The 19548-nt window shown below is 40.4% G+C and overlaps 1 protein-coding gene across 45 annotated transcripts in view; it reads left to right on the top strand.

The window, feature by feature from the left end:
* Window positions 1-19548, top strand: part of MADD (MAP kinase activating death domain) — a 67245-nt gene that overhangs the window by 11140 nt on the left and 36557 nt on the right. For 12 of the 45 annotated variants that reach the window (XM_040702007.2, XM_040702006.2, XM_046942518.1 and 9 more), the window contains exons 3-18: window positions 1882-2496; window positions 5082-5385; window positions 5731-5862; window positions 7024-7137; window positions 7838-7918; window positions 9685-9741; window positions 10480-10658; window positions 10944-11179; window positions 11733-11889; window positions 12836-12942; window positions 13801-13994; window positions 14624-14904; window positions 15460-15599; window positions 17282-17383; window positions 18211-18249; window positions 19283-19342. In XM_040702007.2, the coding sequence (XP_040557941.1) occupies window positions 1882-2496; window positions 5082-5385; window positions 5731-5862; window positions 7024-7137; window positions 7838-7918; window positions 9685-9741; window positions 10480-10658; window positions 10944-11179; window positions 11733-11889; window positions 12836-12942; window positions 13801-13994; window positions 14624-14904; window positions 15460-15599; window positions 17282-17383; window positions 18211-18249; window positions 19283-19342 (2798 nt within the window). The remainder of the gene's footprint in view (window positions 1-1881; window positions 2497-5081; window positions 5386-5730; window positions 5863-7023; window positions 7138-7837; window positions 7919-9684; window positions 9742-10479; window positions 10659-10943; window positions 11180-11732; window positions 11890-12835; window positions 12943-13800; window positions 13995-14623; window positions 14905-15459; window positions 15600-17281; window positions 17384-18210; window positions 18250-19282; window positions 19343-19548) is intronic. The other 33 variants (XM_015287180.4, XM_015287179.4, XM_025151374.3 and 30 more) reach the window with 9 other exon arrangements.

The raw sequence follows: 19548 nt of genomic DNA, 5'->3' as shown, positions 1-19548 counted from the left end.
GCTTCCACTGCACTTCTTTCCTTAGGTAGTCCATGTGGCTTTTACTCTTACAGTTTGTTATCCATGGTACCTCAGTAGCAATGTCTTTTGGAAGTATTCTGTTTTATTAGATGTAATTCTTCTTAATGTCTAAGAGGACTTGTCTTTCTGTCTTTAGTGCGTATTACTGCAAAGACATGAGCTTACAATATATTCCCTGGTACTTTGTCGGTGATTTTTTTAACCATTTAGTATCATGCTTACTAAATCCTAGTTACTGTAAAAATGGCAGAACCTGATAGCAAAGGAGTCAAGGCAAAAAGGGATTGTTTGGGGGACATTTTCTTTCCTTTACTTTCTGGATCTCACATTATACTTCCATCAGTCATTATTTGGGTGACATTCATGGAAAAACTGTGTTAGGAGGATAGTTAATGCCTTGAAAGAATATGTTCATTTGCTGGAAAAAACAGGAATAAACAGTGTTGTCTGTCTTCCTTTCTATTCCAATAGTGATTTGTTGTACAGTGTTCAGAGAGCCACGGTAGTAAATAGGCCTATGTATTACTACCCAGATTTTGTAGTAACTTGCACTTCAAATCCAACCTAATAATCAAGCACTGTTGCCTTGCTTACTTGCTAGAACTTTTTAATGAAAATTTTACAGGATGAGGTTTTGGGTCCATGGAACTTGTTAGGAACTCTGTTGCTAACTTAATGGAAGCCAGCGTAATTTAGAATGACTATAATAATAATAAAAAAGAGTTTTAATGTGCTTCAACAAATAAATGAAAGTCTTTTTTGTATGCTAGAATCACTTGGTCAATTGACTCTTTGTCTGACTAAAGGCAGCTTTATTTTTGCTGTTTTTCTTTGTTTGCTTTCATCCTCTTCCTTCATTCTTACTGGAAAAGCATTACCATTCTTGATCTTTTCCTGTACTTGTTAGCTTGTGATTACAGCGTGTTTCTGCTGGAACTGTTAACGTTTATTGCATGTTTTATGGTGGGAAAGTATTTTAAAAGTATTGTGTTGGCTCTGCTACACTTGTGTTACGCAGGCTTTCTTTTGTGAAACCTGGTAAAATTGTAGTGCTGCTTTCATGACTGACATGGAGTTTTACTCCTACCTTGGGGGCCTCCTTTGTTTGCCTTGGCAGGATATTGTGATAAATTATTCTAGAAACCTCTCAAGAAACAGTCCAAATCTGTTCATTACATCTTCCTTATATGTCAACAAAAATCCCAGGGTTGTGGGATAGGTAGAACAAGGGGACACGGGTTTGTGTGTTATTGGTACTGTAGAGTGCTGCTTACAAGAGCACTGAGACCGTGTTCTGCAGGGCATTGCCCATAATATCGTAGTGTATCACTCCATCATTTATTTGAGTCCTTTCCTAGGAAATCCTTGGTTTTCTCAGTTTTTCTTTTCTTTTTTTTTTTCCACTTTGATCATCCCTTGAATTTTTATCTGACTATGTTTGGAGATGGGAAAGTGTCTTTTCTACCCAAGTGTTCCCTGTCCCATGCAGTTAAACTTGTTTTGGAAATCAAAGTCAGGGAAATGTGACAGCACAATATTCTCCTGGGAAGAACATACTCCTGAAACTCCTTTTTTTTGACTCGGAGTCAAGCAGAATGGCTCCTTGTTGGGCCTTGATAATGATGGTGTAGACTTTTTTTATTCAACCTTTTTGTGGTTGTCGGGCTTGTCCTACACTGAGAACTGTAGCTAATGACTGAGGTGCTGCATTTTTTCTGGATGTTAGGATTGAAAACAGCCAAAGATGAAGCTGAGCTTGCAGGCCCCTGACACATCAGTAGTGAGCTAACAAAATTTTTTCATGGCATTAACTAACTGTATGCTTGTTGTTTTTTCTGTTGTTTTGTTTTGTTTTTGTAGGCAGCCAAGTAGTGATAGTGTTGCTCAGACTCCTGAGCTGCTACGACGTTATCCTCTAGAAGACCACGTGGACTTTCCTCTACCACCTGACGTTGTGTTCTTCTGCCAGCCAGAAGGATGCCTGAGTGTGCGGCAGAAACGCATGAGCTTCCGTGATGACACTTCTTTTGTCTTCACACTCACAGACAAGGATACGGGTGTCATTCGCTATGGAATCTGTGTCAACTTCTACCGCTCCTTCCAGAAGCGAGTACCCAAGGAGAAGGGAGAAGGCACCGGAGGACATCGAGCTCGGGAGGGACAGAAAATCGCTAAGTCTGGGGATACGTCTGCACCCCAAGAGGATGTGGGCACTGAGAGTTCAGAGAGTGGTTCTTCACTGCAGGCCCCAAGTACAGAGCCTACCCCAGATGTGAATCGGTCGCCACACAGTAAGCGTCTGGCCAAAGGCAGCCATCGTTCTCGAAACAGCACTCTGACTTCTCTGTGCATCCTTAGTCACTATCCTTTCTTCTCCACCTTCCGCGAGTGTCTGTACACCCTCAAGAGACTTGTGGACTGCTGTAGTGAGAGACTGTTGGGCAAGAAGCTGGGAATTCCTCGTGGGGTTCAGAGGTATGTTGAGGGGGAAGAAAGAACTTCATCCTCTCTCTGTTTGTTTCCAAATGTGAAATTGTCATGGCAAATTGCTGTTATAGGTGAGGTTGCAGAAGAAGTTGGTGGTTGACCTTTTTGTGTTTTAACCCAGAATCACAGTAGAAAATGGAAATCTTTGTGCTGATTTGTGTAAGAATTCTCTATTTTGTTTTGTCACCTAGTATGACTTTAATTTTCGATATTAATATGAAGGCACTATGCTGCTAGCAGCTGACACAATTTCTCAGAACCTGAGTGCTGTTGCTATGGTTATTGCTTTGGAGTATAAGCTCCGTGATAGTGCACATCAGGACTAACAATTCTCTGGCAGACTAGAAGCAGTAAGAAATAACAGAGATATTTCAACTTCAACTTAAAGCCAGAGGGAAATGATGAAAGTGTGTTTTATAGGTTTATGAAAAGTAATCTGAACTTCAGCATGGGAGAGAAGAGGTAAGAGAAGTGGGGATGTTTGAAAGAGATTGAAGTACAAGATTTGAGGAGGAGAGGGAGGAGAGAGAGAGAACCAAGGAGTTGTCTATGAAGCATATGGGAATGGAGGTTTGCAACAGCAAATTTAACAGTATCTTGGTGCATTATCTGTTATTACAATGCTAGGTATGCAACAAAAGCTGTTGCACTATAGGGTACAGAAAGAACAAGTATCAAGTGTATCAATTGTGGATGTATATTTGTATTATTGTACCTAACCTCTATGTTCCAGGAAGATATTTTTTCCTTTCCAACTCATGAATTGAAAAGAGCAAATATAAAATGAATCTGTGGAGAAGGAGGGAATTATCTTACTGCGAAGATGAGTGGGGGCAGTGAGATAGTTCATAATCTCAGTTTTATAGCTTTTTACCTTCCAACTTAAACTTGTCAAAAGTAAAATATGCCAGAGCATCTGATGCTTGTGTATATGTAAGTTCCTTACCTCTGGTATTAAAGAGGAAGTCTGCCCCTGTTCACAGTGTGGTAATCTCCTTGTTGGGTTGCTGCTCTAGAATAGTTCTAGGAGAGTGTCTTGGGTTTCTGACTGATTCCTGCTTTGACAGATTTATCACCTGAATCCACTGGTTGTTGGGAAAAAGTGATTCTCTCAGAATGGAAATAATTTTATTAAATTGAAGTATGAAGGGAGCTTATTTCATCACTTGGTTTAGTCTGGTAACTCCTGAGGCAGAAAAGAGCTAAACTTCATTATTTTCTTCAGCTCTATGAAGTCATTTGTATTTTGAAGGGAGCGTTGACATTTTCTAGTGTTTGAATGGCACGTGGTATTTTAAAAATTTGCCATTGTTGGATGTAGTTCATAGAGCTGAGAGAAGAAGAACTGAGTGATGGGTGAAGACTGGTAAGCATCCATCAGTGGGAAGAGCGAAGCTGCCAGTTTGAATTACCACGTGCTTTGTGAGCTGTGACCTGAAGAAGTAGAGTGGTTTCAAAGCGGTGGCAGAATGAAAGCGAAACTGAATCCATAGAGGTTGCAGAAGGTTGCGTGTGCCCATTAACAGCTTAGTGTCCTTTGCATTACAAGTGGTTGAGGGGAGGCTGGTGGATGAGAAGCAGGGTGGTTTCAGATTGCTCTTCTTTTGACCCGTCCAAATTTCTGCAACTTCTTAATTCTTTATGAGGCATCCAGTGCTGGTTTTGTTTTTTGTTTTGTTTTGTTTTTTAAGGTATCAACTGTAAGGTAGAACCTCTAATTTGAGCCATACTGTTGTAACAGATCTATTACAGTGGCTGAAGATATTTATTAAGCTGAAGATTTTTTCACAGTGGCTAGAACAGATTCACAGCCGTTGTGAATGCAGTACTGCAGCATTAAGGGTTGGAATAGATTATCCAGTTTGCTTCCCTTGTCAGATCCAGTTTCAAATTTTGAAGCTCTTAAGGCAATGCTGTACACACTTTTTGGCCAGCCTGTCTGTGAGCTGCATGTTTGGAGGTTGATAGTATAGGGCATAGAAGAATGTCTGCTTTAGCTAGGGTAGTTAAATCCTTCCCCAGTCAACTTTCAGAAGCGTGTATTCTCAGCTGAAATGCAGCCACTTCTGCCGTGGGTTATTCATCTCAATACAAGGCAATTTGAGACTCAGTGTAAAAGTATTTTATGATGCCAAAGCATCTGGGACATCTTGGTGTGGCTTATTTTTTATTATCTCGGGTTACTAGTTCCTGTTCTTGCAAAAGTTTGTAGAACTGTTGGAAGGAATCCTACAGTCATTCAGGCTGCTGTAGTTCTGGGCAAGATAAGAGAGTACTCTAGTTAGACGCTGAATTTCAAGCACCTGGGTAACCTTTATGAGCCATCTAAATGAATGCACAAACTCTTGGGCCAATGTGACAAACTTGTGTTGATTTCTGCCATAGAAAGATCCGTAGTTCCCCACAGTTGTTTCAGCTAGTTTAAATCCCTACCTTCTCTTCCCTTGTCTGGCCAAGCACGTTAGCAGTGTCTTTTAATTCTTGGTGACTCTGCCCTTTCCCTTGAAGAGCCATGCCAAATGGCTGTCAAATGAAGCCCTTGGAGTATCGATCTTCTGTTTCTCCCTCTTTAGGGATACAACGTGGCGAATTTTCACAGGCTCACTCCTGGTGGAGGAGAAGTCCAGCACACTGCTACACGACTTGCGGGAGATTGAGGCCTGGATATACCGGCTGCTGCGTTCGCCAATGCCTGTCGCTGGTCAGAAGCGGGTGGACGTGGAAGTTTTGCCACATGAATTGCATCCAGCTTTGACCTTTGCTCTTCCTGATCCATCCCGCTTCACCTTGGTGGATTTTCCATTGCATCTGCCTTTGGAGTTGCTGGGAGTGGATGCCTGTCTTCAGGTGCTGACCTGCATCCTTCTGGAGCACAAGGTAGGAAGGGAAGGGTTATCTTTGAAGCTTTACCCTTTCAAAAGCCAGGGTAGACTGGAGTCTGTCCTGTCTGGAGTGTACCCTATCTGTCTACCAGAGTCTTTGATATCAATTTGCCTGGAGGGGTGGAAGGAAAATGTCTTTCTGAGGTGCCTGTTTTGAAAAGTTTTGATCTCACTCTAAAAAGCACCTGAACTTTGTTTTCAGTTAGATTAATTGAGGGTCATTCCAGGTCACAGCTGACAAAACAAGGTCCTGCAGCCCATGATATTTTTATGCCCCTGGCTGGGAGTACCGGAAGCAAATGTTTGCTGCAAAAGCTAATGTGAGTTTCTGTGGTTGCAGGTTGTACTGCAGTCTCGGGATTATAATGCGCTCTCAATGTCTGTGATGGCCTTTGTGGCCATGATCTACCCATTAGAATATATGTTTCCGGTGATCCCTCTGCTTCCCACCTGCATGGCCTCTGCAGAACAGGTACATATTTTTCCTTCGTTGGTCTTTTGCAAAGGATGTTTCTGTTACCTCTGAAAACATAGTAGTCCTTGTTTCCATCCACCATGATTTCTCAGGGACTGTAGTAAACGCTGCCTTGCAAAGAATGTTCTTTGAGCACCACTGACTATTTAAATTGTACGTAACATTTTTTATTTAGGATATCATTAAAACCTGGTTGGTGAATAGTGTGACTCAAAGAGGTAGCTTCTTTGAACACCATGGATCTACAATATTATGACAAGACTTTACACTTCCAGCCTAGCCCTCCCAACTAAGTATTAAGGTTTGCTGGGGAGAATCCATGCCAGTACTTAAGGAATCTTAAGGGGTCATGATTCAGAGTGCAGAAACTTCTGCCTGCAGTTTATTGTCCTTGGAAGTATAAAGTGTCATATTATTTCAGCTGGGAGCCTGGATTTCACCAGTCATCAGCTCTGCAGGAGTTCATTATTTTGTTTAGAAAGGCAGAATTCAGGCCATTTTCTTCCTTCAGTGTTATCCTGCAGCTAATGCTGCAGATTTGTTCTGTCCCTTGTAGGTAACCAGGTGTTCTAGATTAAAGGATAAATTAGCCTCCCTAGCAGCTGATCTCAAGCTGTTATGTGGCTTATTGATTTAAGTCTTTTCCCTCTGCTGATCCCCTTATCAGAAGCAACAAGAAATTCCCCTTAGGTTTTCCATGTTTCTTCTATTTATCTGCTTCCTAGACTTGTTATAGTTTTGAAATTAAATTACCATTATAAGGGTAGGGGTAAGGATAAAGCTTTTGTAAGGGTAATGCTATATTTACAACAGCACAGACTCAGTTTGAGCTGAGGGTGTACACGTGTGTTTGCTTGGTCCGTGACATTGTAAGCTGTTAGTTTTGCTAAGTTTTTTCATTAGATCTGTGCAGCTCTATATAAAAGTATATCTCTGAAAAAATGACAAATTGTTCTAGATGAGAATTAAAGCTCTTAGAGCAGGAGGGTTTTTGGTTTTTTTTATTGTATGACATCAGTGACTTCCTTATCAGTGCTTTGTGTGTTGTCTCCTCTGCTGTAAACATACTGTAGCTGTTTAAAAAAAAAAAAAAGTTGACAAGAATATAGTGATATCAAATGCAGAACTTGTCCTTATTACCATGTCTCTGTCTTTTAGTTGCTTCTAGCCCCTACACCTTACATCATTGGTGTTCCAGCAAGTTTCTTCCTTTACAAACTAGATTTTAAAATGCCTGATGATGTATGGCTTATTGACCTGGATACCAATAAGGTAAGTGATGCTCATAAGGACTTGATGCTTTGTTTCTGGATAACTGTGCTCTTTTACCAATATAGACAGTGAGAATTTAAGAACGTCTGTGCTTGTAGATTGGCCTCAGTCTGCTTTTGTCACTTCTGTCCTAAATTTTATGATTTTGTTGCTTGTTGTGTCTCATGTCTCTCCCTGATTCTTTTGTTCTTAAAGCATTCTTTTTCAGTTAATCCACCTGGCTATTTCATAGAAGGTAAATCCTCTATAAATGATTGAGCCATCTTCTTGGGTAACTGTCACCCTGCCTGCTATAGCCCTAGATAAGAATCTAGATCTGATAAGAGCCTTCCAGCAGTATCTTTTGTCATGATTCAAATGAGACAAAGTATCCCACTTTCTACTGTGTCATGAGCAAGGCTACTTAAAGGGAAACGTGTGTAACATCTTGTGCTTAATGGAGATTCTGGAGGGATGAGTATAGAGAAATTTGAATAAATCTTTTAAGCTTAAACAATAATCTTGCACTGTTTATGATGTTGTAAATAATGTTAAATAGTTGTAAGAAAAAGAAAATCCAAGTATTGATGCAGGGTTTTTTGTTTGTTTTAAAGTTTTATGTCTTCTATTCCTCAGTTTCAAGAGCAGTGGAGATGTAGGAGCTGTTTGGAAATGGGTCTAGCTGGGGAATTTTTAGTTTGTTACCTGTGCTTAATTCCAGGTGATCGTTCCCACAAATGCAGAATCTTTGCCAGCACTGCCAGAACCAGAAGCTTCAGAGCTGAAAAAGCATCTGAAACAGGTAAAAAGCACTTTGGGGAAAGGACTCAGACTCAGCGAAACATAGCAGATGTAGTGTTGCACAGCTCTTCTGCTGTACAAATGTGAAGCAAAAGATGTTAAAAGCAGGCTTGCAACCTAGCACGAGATGGTTGTGAATGAGGTATCAGACTACTAGAATGCACTTGTTCAAGAAAGTGCCTATAAAGCAATTTTGAAGAGGTCTACTTGAATATAGAGATCGGCTATATATGCGTATGAATATGAATATAGAGTGGCTGATTAAAAGAAGTTAGAAGACTTCTGAACCCCCTGAGCTCTTCTGTGCTTTTCTACCATTGCATTTTTCTGACAAGTCTAAACCTGAGGTTTTCACTGTGTTTCAGGTCTGTGTAATTTCTTCAAAGAATTTCACGGTCATTTTTGTTAACTGTTTTTTTTCTGTCTCTACTGCTTCCACTTTTGTAGAAGCAGCACAGGCCTACGAATTTTCTGTCAGTGTATTTTAGGTGCCTTTTTTATATAGGTGTACACAAAGAACATCCCCCATGTTAGAACACAGCAGCATTTTAAGCTTGAAAAGTGGTATTAAGTGGCACAGTTATTAAGTGTTAGGTGTCCAGCTGCTGCTTTTCTCCCTTTATGCATAGAGCTAATTTGGAAAAGCCTATGACCACAGTTAATTTATTAGCCAGGTAAAAGATAATTTGAAATGCTCTTGGGTGCAGTAGACGATTTCTATTCATTACTCTTGTTTGGGGCTAATTTGTTTCCAGTTGGGGCAGAAAGTTCCAGATTCCTCCTTTACATTTGCCATGTAGGATTAAACTCTGACTTGATCCATCTAGCAGCGATCATCTGTGTTTCCCCTCCATTCACAGATCTGTGCAAGTTCTCAGTCTCTTCTCTCAGGTCCTGCTAAGCCGTTAATCAGCTTGGGTTATCCTGGCTGATTGTGTCAAGCAGGTTTTATCTCTTTATTTCTGTTTTCCTTATGCACGCTGCATGCAGTATCTAAAGGTAAAGTTTCTTACAGACTTTATGAGGCCACCCCTCTCTCTTCTTATAGACAAGGAGAGCAAAGTGTGTGACCTCTGTAATAACCCAGTACTTACTGTCAGCTCAGATGGAAGTAATGTGTTGCTTGAAGTTTTGTTAGATCCACCTTCTCCTTACTTCTGCCTCATCCCCTTGCAATTTCAGGCACTACTGAGCAAAATTCTCTCATTAAAGCAAGGTTGAATATCAGAACTAATTGCATTCTCCTTAAACAACTTCTATTTAAAATTGTTGGTATTGACCCAAACACAGTCTTTGTCCCTATATATTCTTACATTCATCATCATTGATAATTGAACATTGGCAAACCTGAATGAGGTTTACTGGTTACAAAGTAGAGATAGAAATACAAAGTAGAGAAGACTGAATTGCAGCCCAGGTTGCTAAGGTTAACACCCTTTATATGCCTTTTGATCTTAGTATCAATGACTAATATTCAAAATACCTGATTTTAAACCACAGTGGAAAGTTCTTAGCTTCATCAGTAAGGATCCTTTCCACTTTCCAAAGCAACTGTAGCCAAATGTGGATATTTTGGGGATGGGGCAGGTGGATCTCTCTCCCTGTGCCTATCTTGCATCCCTTTTTATTTCCTCTCATTTGTGATATTTGGTAGTAATAGATTATTTTTTTTTTTCCCTCCATCTGTTTCTCTGTGGTCATGTGTTCGTCTTGGCTCTGATGGGCTGCTGGTGTTATCATATGATCTTCCATCCATCTTGCCTCCAGTGTCTGGTTAGCATGACTGCAATCACTCAGCAACAGCTGCTCACTCCTGACAACAAGGTTCTTTATTTTATTCTTTTCCCCCTGGTTTTCCATTTTACCCTTTTACTTTGGTCGTCTTGTTTTACTTTATTTGTTTATTTTTGAGATTAAAGTGGTGAAGACTCAGTGGGCAAATGAGAGAAATGAAGGAGATACAGGTTGGATCTGGGTACTAAGGAGTGACTTACTAGTCATGCCACTCCTGTGCATTTTCCTGAGGATATTATGAGGTTTGAAGAGGACGATTGCTTTATGGAGAGATGAAGGCATTATTCAGATAAGAAATGTACTTTGCAGATGCACTGGAAGATAGATACCTGTGTGATGGCTGTCTGCACACTGTCCTGGGTTGTCAAACTCACTGACTGAACTGCCAAGTTGCAAAGCCAGTTACAAGGCATCTAGATCTCTGTGTGTGTTCTAATTACACATGGGCATAACCCTCCTATTTGTTGTATGGTTTACCATGCATCTAGTGGTCAGATGTGGATTATCTTTTTTCATATCATGAATAGCCTAGAGAAGCAGACTTCCATGCTAACCCTCATGTGTTTTCATTATTGAGAAGATCATTTGGACAGTCCACATAAAGGAGGGCCTGGAGATATTTCTTGGCTCAGTGTAGAAGAGATGATTTAAGACAAATTATTGGAGTGTGAACAATTGTTGCGATTGCCTAGAGGGCAGGGTAGCTCTTATCTTTTGTTCCTTGAATAACTTCTTGCTGAATATGTGCCTAATGTTGTCCTTTGCTAGGCACTGGCCAGCATGAGTCTGAATACTCAGCCCATTCTTAATCTAGAGAAGTTCCACGAGGGGCAGGAGGTGCCACTGCTGCTGGGAAGACCACAGAATGATTTACAGTCTACTCCCTCCACGGAATTCAACCCTCTGATCTATGGAAATGATGTAGACTCTGTGGATGTGGCTACCAGGTGAGACTGAAATGGAAAGCAGTGTTGTCTTCATCAGGCTTGCACTTGAAGGCAGCACAGGACTGAGAGCAATGTCTGTCATTGGATGGGTCTTGGTATTGAGCAGGTAAATTAAAACCAGGTGACTGATTAATTGATTCATTAAGTTTAAGAAGACAGCTTCTTGCACTACATTACTGTTCTTCATAGGTTTGAAACTTTGCCTAATACCTACCTTTAAGAGGTTCTCTGTCTTCTGTTAAGTTCTGTGTTTTTATCTGACATATGTCCTTTGCCTCTTTTTAGGGTTGCTATGGTGAGATTCTTCAATTCACCAAATGTTTTGCAAGGATTCCAGATGCATACTCGCACTCTTCGTCTTTTTCCACGACCAGTAGTGGCCTTCCAGGCAAATTCCTTTCTTGCTTCTAGGCCAAAGCAAACACCTTTTGCAGATAAGCTTTCCAGGACGCAAGCAGTAGAATATTTTGGAGAATGGTCACTCAACCCTACTAACTATGCTTTCCAAAGAATTCATAACAGTAAGTTTTGGTTTTCCCTTTCCTGCTCTTCTGGTGACTTTCAGAAACTTGAAATGCAGATAGATTTGGGGGACAAACTTAGCTTAATACCATATTATTCATAGAATTGTAGACTATCCTGCGTTGGAAGGGACACACAAAGATAATCAAGTCCAGTTTCTGACTTCACACAGGTCCACATCAAACCATATGTCTGAGAGCACTGTCCCAACACTTCTTGAACTCCAACAGGATCCAGGGGAACATGTTCCAGTGTGGCATTCCTTCTGGGTAGAGAAAAATGCAGTTCAAGAAATATTTTTCTGTTTTAATGTATTTTAACGCTACTTATTTTCCAGATAATTTTACCCCTTGTCTTGTTTGCTAGCAGAGAAGAACTCTTATAGTTATTATTGTTTGTTTGTTTGTTTTTAGAGAAGACTGTTCCCTGTTTTGTGTAAGACTTAGTAAGGAATAGCCTCACTATTAATGAAGCTTTTGACACAAATAAATGAGTTCAATTAACTCTCTCCTTGGTTGTTTTGTTGTTTTCTTGTCTTTTTTTTTTGTGCAGATATGTTTGACCCAGCACTGATTGGTGACAAACCGAAGTGGTATGCTCACCAGCTGCAGCCCATCCACTATCGTGTCTATGACAGTAATTCACAACTAGCTGAAGCACTGAATGTTCCAGTAGAAAAAGAAACGGACTCTGACCCCACTGATGACAGGTTAGTGGGGGGGCATAACTCTATCCACCTGACAATCACTTCAGATTATTCTGGGCCTTCTCTCCAGCATCTCATTTGCTGCCTTTTCCTCTAGCCTTCCACGCTTTTGTTTAATTTCTTCTGTCTGGTCAGAATACTGACATTAAAATAAATTGTCTCACTGCTCTGTCATCATCATAGCAGCTTCTTATCCCTTTGCTAATGTCTTCTCAAGCCTTCATTTAACATGGGTCTTTATTTGTATTTGTGTTTTCTTTTGCTTCCTGTATGCCCCTTATCATTTGGTATTACGTTCCACTCTGATGTTTTTTTTTTCCTTCCCTGCTGTTCTTTCTCTGTTATTTCTTTTCCTGTACTTCAGGCGATCCCACTCATCCTACCACTCTTTCATATCTCTAATCAAAGCACATAGTTATGCAAAGCTTGCTGGTACTCCCCACTGCCTGAGACCTTGTACATTCAGTAAAGTGAGAATCATTTTTTGTTGATGTGTTTTTGGCCTTGTTTCCCAGAGTTTTGCATCGAGTTTTATCATCCTTCCTTCTCTTCTAGCCTTCCTTCTCTTCTAGCCTGTTTTTCTTCTATGTTCTACACAGCACCAGTAGTCCTCCTGTTGGAAATTATTGTTAGTATTAAAAAGAAGTGCTTTTCTTTTGATTTCCAGTTGTCCTGAAGCTTCCTCCCCTCTTGACACTCACTGAGAATTCATATGCTACTCCCTGTCCACCTATGCTTGACCTCATTAACCTTGCTGAGAGCTTTTAAATGTCTTCACATTTTGCCTCTTTACCTGTCTCAAATGTATTTCATTTGCTCTGACTTTTCATGAAGCTGGCCCCTTAATCTTGCCAGGATTTTTTTTTTTTGGTAGAAGTGGTTATATCATCAGATTTTTGAGATGCTATTGCTGTTCTGCTACCACTCATCTTTTTCTCACCTGTTGTGGCAGTGGCAGTGACAGTGTCGACTATGATGACTCAAGTTCCTCCTACTCTTCCCTTGGAGACTTTGTCAGTGAGATGATGAAATGTGACATTAATGGCGATACTCCAAGTGAGTAACTTTGGGCTGTGTTTTCACGAGACCCACATAGGTTCCTCTTCCACATTTATCTGCTGTGGTGGTGGGCAAATGCCTCCCCAAGTGTCTCAATCAGAGCAAAACTCTGTTCCATTATAGTGTTGCTCTGAGGTAAAAGAGTCAATTTCCAGAAGCAGACTGAAGGAAGATATTTCTTAGACTTATATGCAGTCCCCTCCGAAGGACACTGGAAGGACAAAGATCAGAAGTAGGTGCTGCTGTGCAAATCTCCTGATTAGATATGGAAATCTGCTGCCAGTAGAAAAGGTGCAATATGGGCAGCAGATTATAAGCTTTCTCCTGCCCCCACTTTTTGGTCCTCAGTGCTGACTTTAATGAGTCACTTCATTTTATTGGGGACAGGAAAATGCATTCTCTTGGGTTTATATGGAGGTGGCAGCAGCAGTGTTTCTTTTGAGAGCAGGAGATTATTACTTCAATAAACCAAAAACAGGAATGCCAGAACATTTCCTATGCCCCAAGGACAAGAAAGAGGTAACAGTCATAATTTGCAACAAGGGCAATTCTGCCTGAGCATAAGCAAAAGTTCCCATTGTGAGCATAGTTGAACAGATCCCCAGAGTCAGAGGGGATTTTCAAGCCTTGGAGACAATGAAAACTCAATAAGAAAAGGCCCTGGGCAGCCTGTTTTAACTTTAAAGTTAGCCCAGCTTTGAGTAGCCAGTTGGATTAGATGTCTTCCAAAAGTGCATTACAACCTTTTCATGTGCTTCTGTATTTTGCTGTGCAGATCTGTCAGTGATTTTTCAGTCATATGGACAGAAGGCTGAGGAAGATGGTATTCTTTAATGCAAAATGATGTATTTGCAGATGTTGACCCCCTGACTCACGCAGCCCTTGGTGATGCCAGTGAAGTGGAGTTCGATGATTTTCAAGAATATTCAGGAGAGCTGGATGAACAGGCCATGGACAGCGAGAACTCCCAAGAGAACAATCAGCCTCGTTCAAGTTCCAGTACTACAGCCAGTAGCAGCCCCAGTACCGTCATCCATGGAGTGAATCATGTGTGTACTGAGATGAATTCAGCCCCAAGTTGAGAGTATTAGAATATAAAGAGTGGGAGAATGCGCCTTATTCTTTCTGAGCAGGGCAAAAGCTAATCAGACTGAAAACATTCAGAAATTAAATTGCATGCACTTTCTGGACTCCAATCTAAGGGAAGTTACCAGTAGTCTCTTATGCTGAGACAGAATATTCCTGTGTGTAAAAGCTCACATGCATTAAAGTACGTTATTAACAGAGAGAGTCCAGGTTGTGACTGCAGGAGTGACTTCTACACAGTATGGAAAGATCTTTTGTAGGGGAATGGGATGGGGAAAATCTTGAATCTGAGTTCATTTAGGAAGTATGGGAGTTGATTCCATAACCGCAAAGCAAAGCAATAGGGAGCCGTTATCCTAGCACTTAACAGTAAGATCTGTTTTACAGGGAAGAAAACTTGTAGAACAATGCATAAATACTGCAACTTTTATACAGTTCTAGATTAGAGCAACTGGTAGTGGGATTTGGATGGGGGCCCAGAAACTGCAAAGACCCTGCAGAATTCCCAGTTTATAACAGTTGCTCTTGTCAGGCCCTTCAGTTTTAAGTAATTCAGATTAGCAAACAGATGAATGATTTGACTGGTTCACAGGAGTCTGCAGATTCAGCAGAGATGGAGGAGAAGCTAGTTGCCGGATTTTCAAACCATCTCCCTTCTTTGCCACTGCAACCAAGCTTTCCCAAGATGAGCTTTGATCGTCGTGAGAGTGATAGCCCAGCTGTCAGCATGAGCTCCTCAGAAGGGGTGGTGAGGAAACGAGAGTATGATAATCCATACTTCGAACCACAGTATGGTTTTCCTACAGAGGATGAAGATGATGAGCAGGAAGAGAGCTACACCCCAAGATTTAACCAGAATCTCAATGGAAGCAGGTGATTTCTCCCTATCCTCCTGCCATTTTGTATAGTTCTCTTGGGGTTTCCATCTGCTTCATGTAGTTTAACGTTTTATTGAAGTAGTGCGAGATAACAGAATTATCAGTTCTTCATTGAAATATTCTAGTGTATAACCTACTGATTCCTGGGTACCTTTAAGGGATTTTGGTTGTGAGGCTTGCTGTTTCAGGGCTGAAATGTGAGGGGATTCAACAGTGTTTTATGACATTGGGTTTTTTTTTTCCTTTGTTGTTTTCTCACAAAGCAGAAGTTTTTTTCCACCCCTAAGTCCATCAGAGTAGTGTTGCAGACAAATTTGCAGTGTGTCCTGAAAGGTAATAAAATAAAAGCCTTAATGCAAAGATGCATCTCTACTTTTTTTCTTTTCCTTTTTTTTTTTTTTTCCTTTTTCAATTTTTTTTTCCCACAAGGTAAGGATAGTGTGGTAAAAACAGGCTAAAAATAAGACCACATCAGCCTCCCACAGCCACATAGGCTTTTGGTTGAAAAAAAAAAAAAATGCTGATAACACTTGTACATTTTTCTTCAAAGGTCTCAGAAGTTACTTCGTCCAAACAGTTTAAAACTGGCCAATGATTCTGATGCAGATTCAGACTCCAGGGCCAGCTCTCCAAACTCTACTGTCTCCAACAACAGCAGTGAAGGTTTTGGGGGCATCATGTCTTTTGCAAGTATGTACTCACGCATTCATTTAAACCGTTTTTATTTATCAGAGCTTACAGAGGTGGAATAGAGAGGTGGTTAGCCAAGCGGAAGACTCAGTTGTCAAATTGTTACCAGGTCTCCATAACTTGTGTTGAGAGTCACAGGACCTGTTTTATTTACGCTGCTGATAACTACTGCTTTATGAATTTTTCAGTAAGGAGGACTGTGGTTGTGTCATTGGGCCCTTGAGTTATATGGCACTTCGGGCCACAGATCAGAAATTCTGTCCATTTCATTCAAACAAAAACTGTGATTTTATGAAGCTGGTCCAAGAGTGTTAACCAGTAGTATGTTTGTCATGCTACCACTTCACTTGTTTAGGTGCTACATTAAATTTCTTCACTGTGCTCACTTACTTTCAATTATATTATTGAATAATTTATAAAAATAATATCCACAGTTATGGAAAGCTAATGTAGAGTATTTTAATGTGTGAAAGAAGATATAACCAGGTAAATCATCAGCTGTTATGGGGGAGGAACAAGAAGTTAGTAGCAGTGAGAAAAGTATACTCAATGTTTCTGCTAAAAAGATTGTTAGTAAAATAAAGCTGGGTTAGGGGGGAATCAGGGTAAATTGAAATAGTGTACTGACAATTTAGATGAACGTTTTGAGGTTCTCTATATGAGGATCTCCATTCAAGTTCCTTTCAGGATGTCTACAGGCTTAAGCGTATGATGGAGCATTGTTCTGCTCTTTGTGTTGTTAGAAATCTTTTGGTGCTATGAAAAGCTTTGTTTTCTCATAAATGGAAGGCTTCTATTTTAAAGTGTGCTTTTGGGTCAGAGTTGCAGAGTTGCTTAAGGCTCTGTGCACTCTTCTGACTTCAGGACTGCGTATTTTAGAGATCCTGTGTCATACTGTTTTTTTTTCATGTGACTCCCACCATTTATTTGCTCCGAAAAGGAGTATCAAACTAGAAGGCAGTTGATGTGGGGTTCCCTGTATGATGGCAGGAAGACAGGTTGACGTTGCTGGTACATTTAAGACCCAAACACACAATGACAATGATTGTAACGTGAGAACTAAGAATTACTTTTTAAACAATTCGGAATAGTCAGAATACAGATGTGGTTGTGTTGTAAATGAAATTATATTATGCTTGTCAGATTCGTGGACTTAAAAAATCATTTCTTTAATAGATTTTCAATAGGAAGGTGAATTACAGGAAATTTAGGAAGTATGGGTGTGTGCAGTGAATGTTGGGTATTTGGTGAAGAAAGACTGAATAACCTGGGTCTGTTCAGCCTTCAGAAGAGAAGTCTGAGAGGAAATGCGATAAACGTTTATAAATATTTACGGGGTGGTGGGAGGCAAATGGATGAGATCAGGATAATCTTGGTGGTGCATAGTGATAGGACAAGGAGTAAAGTCCTAAAACTTGAATGTATGAAGTTCAGTACTAACATGAGAAAACTTTTTATGGTAAAGGTGACAGAGCACTGGAACAGGTTGCCTAGAGAGGTTGTGAGTCTCCTGTAGAGATATTCAAGACCCATCTGGGTGTGAGCCTGTGCAACCTATTGTAAGGTGCCTGCTTTATCAGGGAGGTTGGACTCAATGATCTCTTGAGGCCCTTTCCAAGCCCTGTGATTCTGTGTAATTGCTGTTTGGTTGATTTTGTTTGTTTATTTTTCTTCTGTCATAGGCAGCCTGTACAGAAATCACAGCACAAGTTTCAGTCTGTCCAATTTAGCCCTGCCAACCAAAGTTGGGAGAGACAAGAATACCCCCTTTCCTAGCCTGAAAGGTAACCATTTTTCCCTTTGTCTTCTACATCCTTTACTATTCTTGTGACTCTGCAATCCCTAAAAGGAACGTTGGTGGTGAAGTATTTTGGTAGTTTGGGTTAGTACCTGCTTTAATTATCAAGACAAGAATTATCTTGATATTTCTTAATCAGACGACTTCTCAGCAACTGAGCTGCGTTGGGGTGGGAGACTAGCTAGCCTACCTTGTGTTAATGGGTACACTGTGAATGCTGGTTTTTGTTTTGTATTTTGTTTTATTTAATTTGTAAGTTTTTAGTGTAAAGAATGGGAACAAAGAGGTAGGTTCTACTTTTGTACCGCTACTGTCTTCCTGGTTAGCTTTAGGTAATCTGCTAGAGCAGTGACACTCAGTTTGTAAGAAGGAATAGTGCCTCTCTCCCATGGAGACCGCTGAAGGAATAATGCCTCCCTCCTGTGGAGACCACAGTTTAGATAGGTTTCAATAGTGCTTACGGTCCTTTCAATTCACTATATGGAAACTTTCCAGTCAGAGTCAAAATATAAACATGTCTGAGCTCATTGAGAGTAAAGATCCATCCCGAACTTAGGTGCACAATCTTGAAATTGGAATTTCTCTTGTTTCCCTGCTATGTTATCACATAACATGGCTGAATTAGGGACTAAAGTAATGAACCTCTTACCCTAAGGAATTGAACAGCCTGGTTGTGGTGATAGTAGTTGCTAAACCAGGGAAGGTTTTACTTTACCTTTTGAGTTATTCTATCTGCTTAGAACTTGCTGCTTTTGTTTTAATATGTTGATTTTATTTATTTATTTTTTCCTCCTCATCATTTCATCGGTAAAGATTACTTTAATCTGGAAGTGGGAAGGGATGTGAATGAAGGTTGGTATGATGTTTTGCTGACCTCTGACCTTGTGGAAACAAAGGCCAAAAGCTGTTTCCGTGTTTCTGCTTTGGACTTTGTTTTTGAGACAAGTAATCATTCCCTGTGTGTAAAATGAGGAGGAACAGCACTGGTATGGTGAAAACACTAGCAGAGATTCTGCACAGCTGTTTTTGACAACCTTTTACCAGTTAGTTACATTTTTCATATCCAATTGTGCAGGATGAGAAACATACTTCATATCAGGGTTTTATTCAAGGGTAAACTTAATGACTGATTCCATGCATTGGAAGAAAACAGTGATGGGGTTTGCCATTTCGTGTTTGTGCTTTGCACCTCATCTTCTGCACTTTGGTGTTCTTTTCTTGATGAATGTAATTGTGCAGGGCCTTTAATGTTACTGTGCAGATATGAGGATGGGATATCTATGGAGTAGCTCAGTCTGTTTTGTGCATGTGCAAGTGTGTGTGTGCATTTGTGTTCATTTGTGTGTGCATGCTGGCTCACTGGGACTTTCACTGGGCACTTCTCTGGTTTTTAAATGTTCTTATCTCTGTTGTGCAGGCATAAAATTACTATGCTAACTTGTTCTTACCAAGTGTATGTGTTGCTCTGTGTTTGTAATGGGAAATGATGCTGGGACTCCATCTCATTGCTGCTGTTTGATCACTTTCCATCCTCCTTTTTTAATTTTTATTTCATGCACATCCATCACCATTGTTTTTCCTCAGTGATGCGGTTTTTTTCCATAGTGCCCTTGAAATTCAATATGTGCAATAGTGTCCTTGAAGATACAGTGCAGTGGTTCGATAATGCTGAATTTCAAGTTAAGCAGTATCTGTTAGAGAAAGTACACTGGCCCTTGTTGTCTTGGGCTTTCAAGCATCCTACCTACTATAATATCATTTGGGTTTTGTTTTGAGGGAGGGCTGGGAAGAAGCTGGTAGCTGGATTTTTATTTTTATTCTTTTATGCTGATGGTGGGGAGCGCAGATATGTAGTGCACTACTAATTGTATATTTTGTGTCCCAGTATTTGGGTTAAATACTATAATGGAGATTATTACTGAAGCTGGCCCAGTAAGCAATGAAGGTGGGTTCCCTACAGCATGAGCTGTGCATGATGTGACAATTTCCAGCATTCCCTATGCCTGACTTGGGGCTACTTTTCCTCATTGGGTAACCAGTATCATATGATCTATACTAGTCACCCCCGATGCATTATGCTTTTACATACAGTGACTAATTTGAAGACGATTCTTGTTGTCAAACTGCATGCAGAGCAGCCAGAATTTTCCT

The sequence above is a fragment of the Gallus gallus genome, chromosome 5 (assembly GCF_016699485.2).
Source record: "Gallus gallus isolate bGalGal1 chromosome 5, bGalGal1.mat.broiler.GRCg7b, whole genome shotgun sequence".
Taxonomy (NCBI): Eukaryota; Metazoa; Chordata; class Aves; order Galliformes; family Phasianidae; genus Gallus; species Gallus gallus.
This window is presented reverse-complemented; position numbering and strand designations above follow the sequence as displayed.